Source organism: Nannospalax galili, unplaced genomic scaffold, assembly GCF_000622305.1.
Source record: "Nannospalax galili isolate Female #2095 unplaced genomic scaffold, S.galili_v1.0 scaffold567, whole genome shotgun sequence".
NCBI classification, from domain to species: Eukaryota; Metazoa; Chordata; class Mammalia; order Rodentia; family Spalacidae; genus Nannospalax; species Nannospalax galili.
The window spans coordinates 2,557,419-2,572,429 of record NW_008357638.1 but is presented as its reverse complement, the minus strand read 5'-3'; the positions used below and the strand labels follow the sequence as shown (position 1 = coordinate 2,572,429).

The 15,011-nt window shown below is 37.6% G+C and overlaps 1 protein-coding gene across 3 annotated transcripts in view; it reads right to left on the bottom strand.

The window, feature by feature from the left end:
- Positions 1-15,011, bottom strand: part of Txnl1 (thioredoxin like 1) — a 64,437-nt gene that overhangs the window by 5,171 nt on the left and 44,255 nt on the right. For all 3 annotated transcript variants that reach the window (XM_029557317.1, XM_029557316.1, XM_008855379.2), the window contains 2 exons: positions 4,272-4,444; positions 2,239-2,343 (listed from right to left, as the gene is read on the bottom strand). In XM_029557317.1, coding sequence (XP_029413177.1) covers positions 2,239-2,343; positions 4,272-4,444 — 278 coding nt within the window. The remainder of the gene's footprint in view (positions 1-2,238; positions 2,344-4,271; positions 4,445-15,011) is intronic.

Sequence of the window (15,011 nt, the reverse complement as noted above, 5' to 3'; positions counted from 1 at the left end):
AAAACTTAACAGATTAAATGTTCATTTATATGTGCTCTATAGTCTATTAAAATATTTATATATATTTTTTATCTTTTTGAGACAGGATCTCCCTGTAGCCCCAGCTGTCCTGGAACTGATTATGCAGACCAGGCTGGCCTTGAACGCACAAAGATCCGCCCGCCTCTGCCTCCCAAGTGCTGGGATTAAATACAGGAACAAAAATTCTTCTTGATCCTCAGTCACCTTTCACAGTTTAAAGGCTGAGACTAGAAAGTTTGAAAATTGCTACTCTATAGTCATTTAAATAATCTGAAAAAGGCTAAATAAACAAATGATCATTATAAAACAAACACAAATGCTCTCAAACAAGAAAAGTCAGCACCCCTCAAAAGAAGCTTTGGTAGTCAAAGAAAGACTTAGTCTACTGAAAGGGATGTGACACAAATAAGACAGTTATTAATGCAAATTAAAAAAATTATAATTGAGTGACTGGCTGGTAAGAAGATGGAAAAGAATATTACTTTTATCAAAAATGGAAATTGAATAGCATTAAGCTAAAGTAAGAAATACGACTTTAGAGCTAAATTGATAGTAGGAGGAAATTAACAAGACTTATAATAAATTTTAGGAAAGAAGTAAGCTAGGAACAAACTATGCAGGGCACAGCTAAAGCCAAGGCCAATAGCATTTAATTCAAAGAGACAAAGCAGGCAGCCAAAACATCTTTGTTGCTCACACACTTTCCCAGGGTAACACATGCCTTATGATATAAATGTAGATGCTTAATCCTTCCTTCTTTCGACCAGGCATTATACATACACTAAACATCTGGCACAACAGATCTAAGTATATAATTAATCCTACTTGTCCCAAAAGTTAATTATGCTGTGAAATAAGAAGTAACTGAAAGAAAAAAAAAAAAAAAACAGTTAAAATGTACTGTCAAGACCTTCTAGACCTTCTTCTTTTCCTTTTTTTTTTTTTTTTTTTTTTTTGGTCTTTTTGAGACAGAGTCTCCCTGTAGGCCCAGCTGGCCTGGAACTGTGTAGACCAGGCTGGCCTTGAACTCACACAGACCCCACCTGCAGCCTGTTTTTAAAACCAGCATGTGCCTTTATTGGACCATCCATTGTTATGGCAGCTCTAGGGAAACTCTTCTCTTGTAATTAGCTCAAGTCCTAAATCTCTGGCCATTAGAAGCAATGTGATACCAACATTTCCTGTGAGGCCACACATTTCTTTTTTGATTACTATTTTCTTATTTTATGTATATGAATGTATTGCCTTCATGTATATAAGTACACCTGTGTCGTACAATGTCCATGGAGGTCAGAAGAGGGAGGTCAGATCTCCTGAAACTGGAGTTACAGACACGGCTGTAAGCCACCATATGGGTGTTAGGAATCGAACCCGGATCCTCTGAAAGAGCAGCCAGTGCTCTTAATCACCGAGGGATCTCTCCACCCACGTGGCCACACATTTCAACAAGGTTTGATACTAAGAAAGCTTTCACTGGCACTTCTATGATCTGGGTGTATTTAAAATTTAATTTTTATCTTATGAATATGAGTGTTTTCTGCATGCATGTAAGTGGACCATGCGTACAATACCTACGGACAACAGAAGGGGGTATCAGAGCACTGGGACTAGAGTTAAGGACAGTTGTTAGCCAAGAGCAGTTAGTGTTCTTAACTGCTGAGCCATCTCCCTAAGCCCCTGAGTTTTTACATTTAAGAGTCACCCTACACAACTTCTACCAATAAGAAGTTGCTCCAGAAATGTGTGAAAGATGCTGATATCTTTCAGGATACATTCTTTGGAAAGTTAAAATATGTCAGTGTGTTAAGACATAGCTCAGATTTTTAATAATAAAATTATTCAAGTCATTGTAAATACATTTTCATGAGAAATAATCACCATTAAAGTTTGGATATCTATCAGCAAAGCTCTTGAAATCTTACTATTCCTTCAAATGATTTAACTTAATATAATTTTTCCATTATTCCTAACCACTTTCTGTAATCAGGTTATTATCTTTAGTCTTACTTAGACGTTCATTAATAGTTTTATCAGTTAAGTTACTAAGGACTTCAGTTGAGTATCTCAAAATGTTTTAAGAAGCTACTAGTACTCACTTAACATTTTATGACATATAATTTTGATTCTTCATGGTTAAAAACAGTGACTACCAAAATATAAGAAATATTCCTTTGAAACTATTTGCATTTTCCTTAATCATAATTTGAACAAACTTACTCGTTTGAAGTCATTCATATTTGTTGCCTGGACTGGAGTACCAATAAAAGTAAAATATGAAATTCTTGTTGTTTCTTCTTCACCTTGATTAGACTGAACAAATATCTGTCCAAAACAGGAAAAAAAATTTAAAAGTCACATCTGTCATTTGTTACTACAATTTATTTTTCGTGACTATGCATTAGTTTACTTTTATCAATAAAAATACCCTCCATTCTTTATAAGGATGAATCTAAACTACAGTATGTTTACACTAGTGCTCCTAAATTACTGTTAATTCCACTGCTTGCACTGCTATTCTCACCTTCTCTAGGGATGTTATGACAAGACACTCAAATATACAAGTTCATGATAATTTAGTGTGATGGTTAGGAGTCATACCTAAATTCTTTATAGAGAATGCTGAAAGAGTATGAGATTCACTGAGTACAGTGGGACAGACTGTTGAATCATAGTCTTACACTGTGGAAAATCTCTGCAGTTATGTTCTTTCTGATATTCATGCATCCATTCTATTTCTTAGAATATTAAAAGAAAAATATTTGAAATTTTCTCCTAAAACTAACGTTCTTCATATTTTTAAAGGCCTGATTCTATACTTCCGGTTTTAAATCTCCCTCAGTATGTTAAGAAAAGAAGCGTTACTTTCATTGGACTTAAAAAAAATTTTCCTCCAATTGAAAAATGTAAGAATCTAAAGATGCTGTCGACTGAAAAATACTGTCTCTTATGATTTGGATACCATACTTTGTTCATTCTAAGATGTTACTCACTGATGAATTTTTTTGTTTGTTTTGAGACGGGGTCTCCTTGGAACCACAGGATAACCTTGGTCTCAGAGATCCACCTGCCTCTAAATCCCCAGCGCTGGGATTAAAGGATTGTACCATCAATTTTTATTGTTATTTTCACGGGCAACCACAGATTCAAACTGTTTATTTAATCAATTTAAAGTATATAATAAATATGCCATTAAACTAGTTCTGTGCTTATTTATAATGTACTTACTTGCTCTTTGAAACTAAGCATGACTGCTTTTATTCATTGCTTTTAAAGTTCATCTTATTTGATTAAATTATGACTATTACTTTAATCCTAACTTTATCATAATAAAGGTGATAGGTATGCCTTTCTCTGCCTTCGTTTAAGCCACTAACACTTGACACAATGTATAGTGTCTTGAGCCTATTGCAAGATGACTACCTTAAGTGATTCCCATTGATAGAGGCAGTCACTTCAGAGATGTCCAAATCAAGGACTCTGTATTATTTTTAACCCTTGACTGACTCTCTTTCATCAAGGGCCCAAAGGAGGATGGTGGCAGGAAACATACTAGTTTCAATACTCAAATTCTCAAAAGCAGTAATAACTGCTAAAAATGAGTTGACCTTTTTCTAGCACCATTTTTAATAACTTTTAAAATAGAACACGACTTAAAAATAATTTTACTAAATATGTCAATATTTAGACATACTTAGCTACTTCTTAAAACATAAAATGATCTTTTAAAAAAGTCATTTTAAGGTAAGTGAGGCATCTCAAGTGTGTAACCCCAGCATCTGGGAAGCTGAGGCAGGAGGGCAACTGCAAATTTGAGGCCACCCTGGGCTATAGAGTGAATCCAGGCCAATTTGGGCTACAGAGTGAGGATGTCTCAAAAAAACAAAGAAACTAGCCAATTTTATTGATACCATCACCACTACACTATAAAAAACTATACGCTAGAAAATTAAACGGAATTTTTACAAAGACAGCATGCCCTAACATCAGGTTCTGATTAAGTATAAATACTACTAGTTTAAGTGCAAATGTTCTAGAAATGAAAGGCCTCATGAACCAACCCAAGCTCCCCTAATCTGGTCTGTCTTCTTTAGGGTACACAGTCAAAGAGAATAAAAATTAATTAGCCCACTATACACTTGTATTCATTTCAAATTACTGGACTAACACTACTTTTTAAAGATTATTTAGAAACACAGAGAACACTGAACACTGCACTGTTACACACAAATATATACTAATGAAATACTTACAGTTACACTGTTAACATTCTGAAATTTAACGTAACGAAGTGGAACAATGCCATCTTCTTTAATATCATCTTCTGTCAGTTTCAGAGCTTGAGTTGGTTCACTTCTTTCTGCCTCCTCAAAATCCATAGATCGGGGTAGATTGATAAAAATTTTTACGTATTTAGGACCCTGACCTATAAAATGGTTAAAAAAAATGAAATGCTAAAAATTGCAAACATATTATACTTTTCCTTTACCATTAAACACATCTTATACAGACCTTTATATGGGTCCACATAAATATCTGCACATAACTACATACAAACCTTCAAAGATTTCCACTAGAACTTGTAAGTATCAGAATACTAACAGCCAATCTTTAGTTTTTTCCAATATTCATTTATTGGTACCTTTCTAGCCTAGAGATACTATACATTAAGAACACAAGCTAACCATTAGTAATAAGAAATTAAAACACACATTTATACACATATATTCGGACACACAGGTCTCAATGACAGAATGAAATACTATGTAAATATAACATCAGTGAGGAGGTAGATGAAGATGGTAATGCATTCTGACAGTATTTGAGCTAGGTCTTACAACTGTCAACAATTGGTACACTGTTACCAAAGACAAAAGCATTATCAGTAACAATGTTTAACAAAAAAGGAATTACACATAAATAAATAAAAATCTTAATTCCTTTAATGTCAATGTACGATATAAGACTCGTATTTTATGAGCCTGACTAAGTAATACTAAGATTAATTTCTGTAGAACTTACGTTTGCAAGTACCTCATATTTTTAGAAAAGTATAATTTGATCAATGAAAAAATATTTACATATGGAAATTTAAAGCAACATAAATAATAAACATTATTAAGCAAGGCCTTGGCTATTACCCCAATCAATTAAAAAGAAAAGCATGAGCCAAGCATGGTGGCAAATGCCTTTAATTCTAGCACTGGCAGAGGCAGGCATAATCTCTGTGAGTTCAAGGTCAGCCTGGTTTACACGGTGAGTTCCAGGATAGCTGAGGCTATAGGGAGACCCTGTCTTGAAAAAAAGACCAAAAAAAGAGAAAAGCATGGGCTGGAGATGGTTCAATGGTTAAGAGCACTGACTGCTCTTGCAGAGGGCCCATGTTTGGTTCCCAATACTCACACGGAGGCTAACAATCACCTGTAACTCCAGTTCCAGGGAATTCAACACCCTCTTCTGACTTCTGTGGGTATTATACAACACAAGCACACTTACATACATGCAGGCAAAACACTCAAGCATATCAAATAAAAATAATAAATGTTAAAAAAGAAAAAAAGACCTCGCAGGCTGCCTGTGAGTGCCTGGATCCAGCCTCCTGGGGTGGTAAGCTTCCTCAAATCACTCAGTGCCTAACACCCTAATTGAGACCACATGAAGTACCTCCCACTTTGCTAGGGCTAATCCTATCTGCCCTACAGTAGGGGCTGAGACTTTAGCAGACCCCTGAGAGTGCCCGCAGCTGGCCCTGCTGTGGTGGTGAGCATCCCCAAATCGCTGCCCTGCCCAAGCCCCTAATTAGGATGTGAGGCCCCTCCCACTGCACCAGGGCAGACTTCTCTGCCCCACAATAGAGACTAAGACCTTAGCAGACTGCCTGAGAGTGCCTGAATCAGGCCTCCCCTTAGCGAACTTCCCAAATTGTGCTGTGATTGCCCGCTAGTACGGGTCCAGACATTAGAAGGAAGATGAAGTGTACCTGACTGGAGCCTGACTTGGGCCTCTGTGGAAACTCCTCAGTAGCTGAACTGAAGCCATCAGTTCTCTCCAATATAAAAGCTGAGAGAACCTGAAACCTAGACCGACCATTTTATATACCCAGTAAGAAAATAACCTAGGCACACCAATAATACAAACAGAAGCAGACTTCAACTCAACAAAGGCTTGAGTTTCATACCAGAATCACAAACAAAAGAAATCCACATATCAGAATCACAACAGAAAAATGGTAATATGGAAAACCAAAAGAGTATGTTCCCACCAAACTCCACCAGCCCTATAGAAGAGTTCTACAAGGAGAACCCCCTAGAGAAAACCCAGGACACAGAATTTAAAAGAACAATCATAAACATGATCAAGGAATTCAACAATTTAAAGAACACACAATCAAACAAATCCAAGAACAGAAAGAAGATAGGGATAAACTTTTGAATGAATTCACAAAAAAGAGAAATACTGAAGACAACTCAGGCTGAAATGAAGAAGTGAAAAACTCAGTAATTCAATTTGAAACAATAGGAAAAAGCCTTACCACTAGAATGAATGAAATGAAAAACAGAATATAAAGACTGGAAAATAAAGTTGAAGAACTGGGCTGCTCAAGCGAAGATTATGAAAAAAATTTTAAAAACACAGGACTGGAATATGCAGGAGATGTGGGACACCATGAAAATCCACATATGAAGACGAAATCCACGCATCATAGACATAGATGTAGATTTTAAGGTTAATGGTATTGACTAGATCTTAAACAGGATTGTAGAAGAGAATTTCCCCAAATTAAGGAAAGACATGCCCATAAAATACAAGTAGGACATAGAACATCAAATTGACAGGACCAGAAAAGAAACTCCCCAAGGCACATCATAGTAAAAACACTAAATGTACAGAACAAAGAGAGAATACTGAAAGCCGAAAAAGAAAAACAACTTACACATAAAGGAAAACCCATCAGAATTACAGTTGACTTACCAATGTAAACTATGAAAGCCAGAAGAGCCTGGACCAAAGTATTTCCAGTTCTAAATGACCACAGATGCCAACCCAAGGTTACTAGACCCAGCCAAAATGTCTATTATAGTTGAAGGGGAAAGAAAAATCTTCCATGACAAAATAGGCTGAAAGAATACATGTCCACAAAACCATCCCTTCAAAGAATACTTGAAGCAATACAAAGAATGGAGAAAGGAACAACTATACCCCAGAGACAACAGAAAGAAAGTAAATGAAGGTATAATTATAGAAACACAAAATTAGACAAAGAATGCAAACAGTAATTGAAATGATGGCAAACAATACACATCTTTCAATAATAACTTTAAAAATCAATGGACTGAACTCCCCAGTCAAAAGACACTGGCTAGTTGAATGGATTAAGAAACAAAATCCATTCCTTTGTTGTCTACAGGCACTACCTTAAGATGAAAGGATGGAAAAGAATAATCCAAATAAAAGACACTAAGAAACAAGCAGGGGTTGCAATTCTAGTTATCTGACAAAACAGACTTAAAACTAAAAGTAATCAGAAGAGCTAAAAAGGGTCACTTCATTCTGATCAAAGGAACAATTGACCAAGAAGATAATGCAATCATGCACCAAACACTGGTGCATCCAAATTCATAAAAACAACACTACAGGACTGATGTTTTCTTTTTCTTTTTGAGGCAAGGTCTCCCTGTAGCCCCAGCTGGTGTGGAACTCACTATGTACACCAGGCTGGCCTCGAACTCACAGAGATCAAGGGCCTGCCTCCCAAGTGCTAGGATTAAAGGTGTGCACACCATGCCCAGCTCAACACTACAGGACTTTAAAACACAGATTAACCCCAACTCAGTAACAGTAGGGGACATCAATACCCCACTGTCTCAATTAGCCAGGTTAACTGGGCACAGAATAAACAGAGACATCTGAATTAAATGACATCATACATCAAATGGACCTAATGGACATCTACCTAATATTCCACCCAAGCACCAAAGAATACATTTTCTTTTCAGCACCCCATGGAACTTTCTCAAAAATTGACCACATACTGGGGCACAAAACAAACCTCAACAAATATTTAAAAAATGAAATAATTCCATGCATTCTATCAGACCACAACACAATAAAGCTTAAAATAAACACTGGAAGTCCTAGTAAATACACAAACTCATGGAGATTAAACAACATACTCCTTAATGATGAGTGGGTTAAAGTGAAATTAAGAAAGAAATAAAAGTATTCCTGGAATTAAATGAAAAGGACAATATGACACAACTAAACCTCTAGGATGCTTTAAAAGCAGTCCTCCTAAGAGGGAAGTTCATAGCTCTAAGTGCCTACATTAAAAAAATAGAAAGAGGGGCTGGAGAGATGGCTTAGCGGTTGAGAGCACTGACTGCTCTTGCAGCGGACCCGGGTTCGATTCCCAGGACCCAAATGGCGGCTACATACCATCCTTAACTCCAGTTCCAGGGGAATCTGGAGCCCTCTTCTGACCTCCGTGGCATTGCAGGACATGGGTACACTCACATACATGCAGGCAATACACTCATACACATAAAATAAAAATAAATATTTAAAAAAAAACTTGTTAAAAAAATTGAAAGAGCACAAGTAAATGACTCAACATTACAACTGAAGACTCTGGAAATGCAAGAACAAATGAAACCCAAACCCAGAAGATAAGAGAAATAACAAAAATCAGAGAAGAAATTAATGAAATAGAAACAAAGAAAACAATACAAAGAATTGATGAATCCAAGAGCTGGTTCTTTGAGAAGACAAACAAGACAGACAGACCGCTAGCCCTGTTAACCAAAAGAAAGAAAGAGCACCTCCAAATCAACAAAATCAGAGATGAAAGGAGAAACATCACAACAGACACCAGAAAGATATAGAATATTATAAGGGAATACTTTAAAAACCTATACTCTATTAAATTTGAAACTAAAAGAACTGGATGGATATCTAAAATTATGGGAATCACCAAAGTTAAAACAAGAGACCAACAGCTTAAACAGACCCATAATATAGAAGGAAGTCGAAAAAGTAATACAAAACCTTCCGACTCAAAAAAATCCAGGACCAGATGGACTTACAGCAGAATTCTACCAGACATTTGAAGATCTGCTACCAAAACTACTTAAATTACTCAAAAAGATAGAAGCAGAAGAAAAACTCCAAAATACCTTCTATGAAGCCACCATCACTCTAATACCAGTATCAGGTAAAGACACAACCAAAAAAGAAAACTATAGACCCATATTCTTAACGAACATAGATGCAGAAATTCTGAACAAAATACTTGTAAACCACAGACAGACACACATCAAAGAGATCACCCACCATGATCAAGTAGGCTTCACTGCAGATATGTAGGAATGGCTCAATATATGAAAGTCAATAAACGTTATCAATCATATAAATGGACTCAAAGACAAAAACCACAAGGTCATCTCAATAGATGCAGAGCAGGCCTTTGACAAAATTCAGCATGCATTCATGATAAAAATCATGATAAAATTTCTAAAGAGATTTGGACTGGAGGGAACATACTTCAACATAATTAAAGCTATATACAACAAACACACAGCCAACTTCATTCTAAATGGAGAAAAAAGAAAAAAAGAAAAAAAACAAACTGGAAGCATTCCCATTAAAATCAGGAACCAGATAAGGGTATCTACTATCTTCATTTCTTTTCAGTATAGTGGTTGAAACTCTTCCTAGAGCAACAAGACAAGAGAATTAAAGGAGTATTAATTAGCAAAGAAGAGGTCAAATTCTTCCTTTTTGCAGATGATATGTTACTACTATACCTAAGAGATCCTCCAAATTCCTCCACAAAACTCCTAGAACTGATTGACACTTTCAGTAAAATGACAAGTTACAAAATTAATCTACAAAAATCAGTAGCCTTTCTAATAACAAGCAATCAGAGAAAGAGTATTGGGAAACCCTCCCATTCAAAATAGCCTCAAAGAAAAAAAAAAAAAAAAAAACTTGGGAATAAGCCTAACCAAAAACATCAAAGATCTCTACAAAGAAAATTTTGAGTTTTTAAAGAGACTGGGGAAGACATCAGAAGATGGAAGGACCTCCCATGCTTATAGATTGGAAGAATATTGTGAAAATGACCATCCTACCAAAAGCAGCATATACAGTCAATGCAATCCCAATCAAAAGCCCCATGACATAGTTCATAGAATTAGAAAAAAAATCTTTAAGTTTATATGGAAGCACAAAAGACCCTCGATAGCCAAAGCAACCCTGAGCACAAACAGCAATGCTGGGGGGATTACTATACCAGATCTCAAACTAAACTACAGAGCTACAGTCATAAAAAAAAGCATGGTACTGGCACAAAAATAGACACATAGATCAATGGAACATAATTAAAAACCCAAACATGAGTACATGCAATTTCAGCCAACTGGCATTTGACAAAGGTGTCAAGAACACACAAGGGAGGAAAGACAGCAACATCAACAAATGGTGCTGGCAAAACTGTAGAAGAATGAAACTAGACCCTTATCTTTACTCCAAACTGATCAAAGATCTTACTGTAAAACTTGAAACTCTTAGAAGAAAACACTGGGAGTAACCTACAAGATATAGATGTAAAAAGGACTTTTAAATAGGTTATCAGTTGCTCAGGAATTAAGGTCAACAATTAACAAGTGGGACTTCATTAAACTAAAAAGCCTCTGTCCAGTAAAAGAAACAACCAGAAAGTGAAGAGAAAACCAACAGAGTGGGAGAAAATCTTCACCAGTGACACAATTGGCAGATGAGATTTAGCATCCAGAATATATAAAGAACTCAAAAAACAAAGAATCAAGAAAACAAATGACCTAATTAAAAGATGGGCTAAAGATGTGAACAGAGTTCTCAAAAGAAGAAATAAAGATGGCTGAAAAACATCTTAAAAAGTGTTCAACAAGACCAGGTATGGTGGTGCACACCTTTAATCCCAGAACTCGTGAGTTCCAGGTCAGCTGGAGCTACAGGGAGACCCTGTCTCAAAGAGACCACAAAAGTGTTCAACATCATTAGTAATTAGGGAAACGCAAATTAAAACCACCTTAAGATCTCACTTTACCCCAGTCAGAGTGGCTAAGATCAAGAGAACAAATGATACCAAATACTGGCTAGCATGTAGAGAAAGGGGAATGCTCATCCTACTGCTGGTAGGATTGCAAGCTCATGCAACCCCTATGGAAAGCAGTGTGGAGAACTGTTAAAGAACTAAAAATGGGGTCTGGAGAGATGGCTCAGCAGTTAAGAACAATGGTGGTTTTTGCAGAAGACCCAGCACCCACACGGCAGGTAGTAACTGTCTATAACTCCAGTTCCAGAGTATCCGACAGCCTCTTCTGTCCTCCACGGGCACTGTAAGACACGGGTGCACTTATGCAGGCAATACACACATACACATAAAAATAATAAATTAAAAAAAAAAACAAACAAAAAAAACAAAGCACTGACTGCTCTTGCAGAGGACCTAGATTTGATTCCCAGCACTCACACGGTGGTTAACAATCATCTGTAGCTCCAGTTCCAGGGGATCTGATGCCTTCTTCTGACCTCCACAGGCACTGCAGGACACAGGTGCACTTACACATATGCAGGTAATACATGCACATACATAAAATAAAAATAATTATTTTTTTAAAAACTAAAAATGAACCTACCACATGACCTGGTTATACCACTACTTGGCATATACTCAAAGAATTCATCCTATTGCAGAGACACTTGTACAACTATGTTTGTTGCTTCTCTTTTCACAATAGCTAAGAGATGGAAGCAATCTAAGTGTCCCTCAACTGATGAGTGGTTAACGAAAATATGGTACATTTAAGCAGTGGAGTTCTACTCAGCAGTAAAGAAAGATGAAGTATGCTTAGTAAGTTCTAGGCCAGCTGGGGCTACAGGGAGATCCTGACAAAAAGACCCCACCCCCAAAGAAAGATGAAGTAATGAAATTTGTAGGTAAATGGATGTAACTAGAAACTCTTATACTAAGTGAAGTAAGAGAGACTCAGAAAAACAAGATGCATGTTCTCCCTCCTTTGGATTGTAGCACCATACCCTTATAAGCACATATCCTGATATAATTGCAGGAACCAGGAAAATGGAAGGGAACCAGGGAGGTAAAGGGAGAGAAGGAACCCGAGAGGGAAAACTAGTAGGAGACAGGTGTTACATAGGAGAAATATGTAAAAAGGAGGTAGTTAAAATGGGAGAGGGAGAAGGAGGGCTATATAAAGAACTATGGGAATAAAGCGGAAGAAGGAGCTCAAGAGACCATAGCAGACAGAAATTATCAAGGGATAAATGGGGAAAATGGGGACACTTTAAATGGGGAGGGAGGATAAGACAAGGAGAGAAAGAGGAGAGATAGTGCTTCACTAGTATAAAAATCCAGAGGGAATCATATTAGTCCAAAAACCTACTGAAAAATTATATATATAATCTTGCTGCATGAGTCTGTGAGTATAGCAGAAGACTATATAAGAAACAGTGCTAGACAGGAGAAACCTTCCTTTGAATTGTTGGCAAGGGTAGTCCAAGAGACTCCAAAAATTACACAGGCTATTGCCACATTCCTTGATTGCCTCCAAGACCTTGATGGTAAGACCCTATTGCTGAAGACAGGACATACTTTGGACACAGGATTTGGAGCAACGAAGCTGGAACTGACCTGGAAGTCACCTCCCATAGCTTTGGAGAACACTATGCAAGCTGCTAAGAGAGAACATCAATTGATGGTCCAACCCCAGCTTCAAGGCCTAAAAACCACATCCAATGACCAGCACAGCAAACAACATTGGTGCAGTAGTGGCACTTTTATCTTGAGGGTAATCAACAGCTACCAATTTGGACTTAAAGCCCACTCAATGGGGGAAAACTCATGTGTGATACTGTAAACCTAGGCAAATACACATACCTGGAGAGGTCACAGATCATGATGAAAACGCCAAGGCTGTCACATCCCTACACAAATGTAATATCTTATTATGTACAAAGTATGGATCCTTCAATTTATAGACAAGTATCTCAGGCTCCACTTATCAAAGGAACTTCTTTTTCTTTTTCAAGAGAGATAATTAGATTTCCACAATTGGTCGCACACAGAGATTGTCTGTGAACTGCCCAAGCCTAAGTGGCACATTTATGATATAACCTCTACACCTATGGCTCACAGAAGAAATAATAAGAGATGAAGAGAACACTAATGCATCTTTAACTCTCATCAATGACACTCCATCATGCAACAAAGGGCCAGGAACACAAAAGGTCACAAGTGGTCAAAACGCAGAGAATAAGTCTGCAGAGTGTGGGTCCTGGAACAGGACTCCTATATTAAAATCCACCCACCCAGGACTCAGGGGGCAGAAAGATGGAAAGAGCCAGGGAGAAGATGCAAGACCACAGGAAAATAGTACTATAGGTGCCTGGGACTCTTACAGGAATCTACAACAATGGTGTCAGCATGCATAAGACCCGTTCAAACTTAAGCAGACAAAAATCCAACACAGAACTATGGAAATGAACAGCAGACCTCAATCTCAGTCTAAGAATACTGGCAACTGATTAATGCTGGGTGGGAAAGTAGCGATCTTCTCAAAGGGAGGGACTCTAGATGGGCTGACTAGGTCCCAGTGGATGAACCGGCACTGAGGAACATCTGGAGACACTAACTTTACATGCTAGGCCTTAACACAAACGACAGAATATATGCGTGTGTGTGTGTGTGTGTGTGTGTGTGTGTGTGTGTGTGTGTATGTCTGTGTGTGTTGGGGGGGACTATGGGAGGGTGCCAAAGGACAAGGGGGTATAAAAATGATTTTCTGTGTGAAATACACAAAAATTCAATAAAAAATTAGAAAAGTAAAAGAAAAGCAAACAAAACCTCCCAATTCCAATGCCCTTAACACTCTCTTAAAGGGAAAAAAAAAAAAAAACAAACAAAAAAAACCAATAGTAACACACAAAAAAGGATAGGGTCAGTTAGGAGAACATTTGATGTTATGGAACATAAACTGAAGTATATAAAGCATTATTAATAAAGTACAAAAGTAAGACCTGGACCTTAAGTTAATTTAGTATAGGAGTAGTTTAAAAACAATCTTTCCTCCCTCCTCCCCCTGAATAGGGTCTCCCAAGTAGCCCCAATTGGCCTGGAACTCACTATGGAGACCTAGCTGCCCTTGATTACACAGAAATCTGCTTGCCTCTGCCTCCTGAGTGCTGGAATTAAAGGTGTATGCCACCACACCAGGCCTTACTTTTTAGTTTAAAAAATGACTGTTCCTCACCTCGCTCTGCTTCCCAGGGCTTGCACAACCCTCAGGCCTCTCTCCAACCCGCAGGCCTCTCTCCAGGACAAACCCAGCTCCTCAGTGCAGTCTCCAGGAGCCCTTGAGGTGGTTTCCGCCCCCATCTTCCTTTGCTTCACTTGGTGGCACCACCACCATCATCCCTAGACCAGCATCTTTCCTGGGCCTGGTTCCCAGGGCAGGCCAACCCCCAAATTCCTGACGCGAAAATCTTCCCTAGAGGGATCCAGACCTTAGGAGAAAGCCGGAGAGCATCTGATCCTCATCTGACCTGGGCCTTTGTGAGAACTCCTAAAGACAAAAGTAATCTGGCCACTCCAATATAAAATCAAAAGAGAGAACCAGAAGCTTAGAGGAACCAGCTTTTCATGCCCAAAAAGTAAACCACAAACACACATAAAGTTCACAAAAAGAAGCAGACCTAAACTTGAAGGCTTGAGTCTCACACAAGAATCAGAAACTACAAAAGAAATTCACATGTCAAAATCACAGAGAAAAAATAACATGAAAAACCAAAATAACAAAACCCCACCAAATACTAACAGTCCTCAAGAGGAGTACAATAAGAACACCCTAGAGATAATGCAGGACATGGAACTCAAAAGATATATTATAAACATGATAAAAGAATTCAGTGAATTTAAAGAATACACAAAAAAAGAA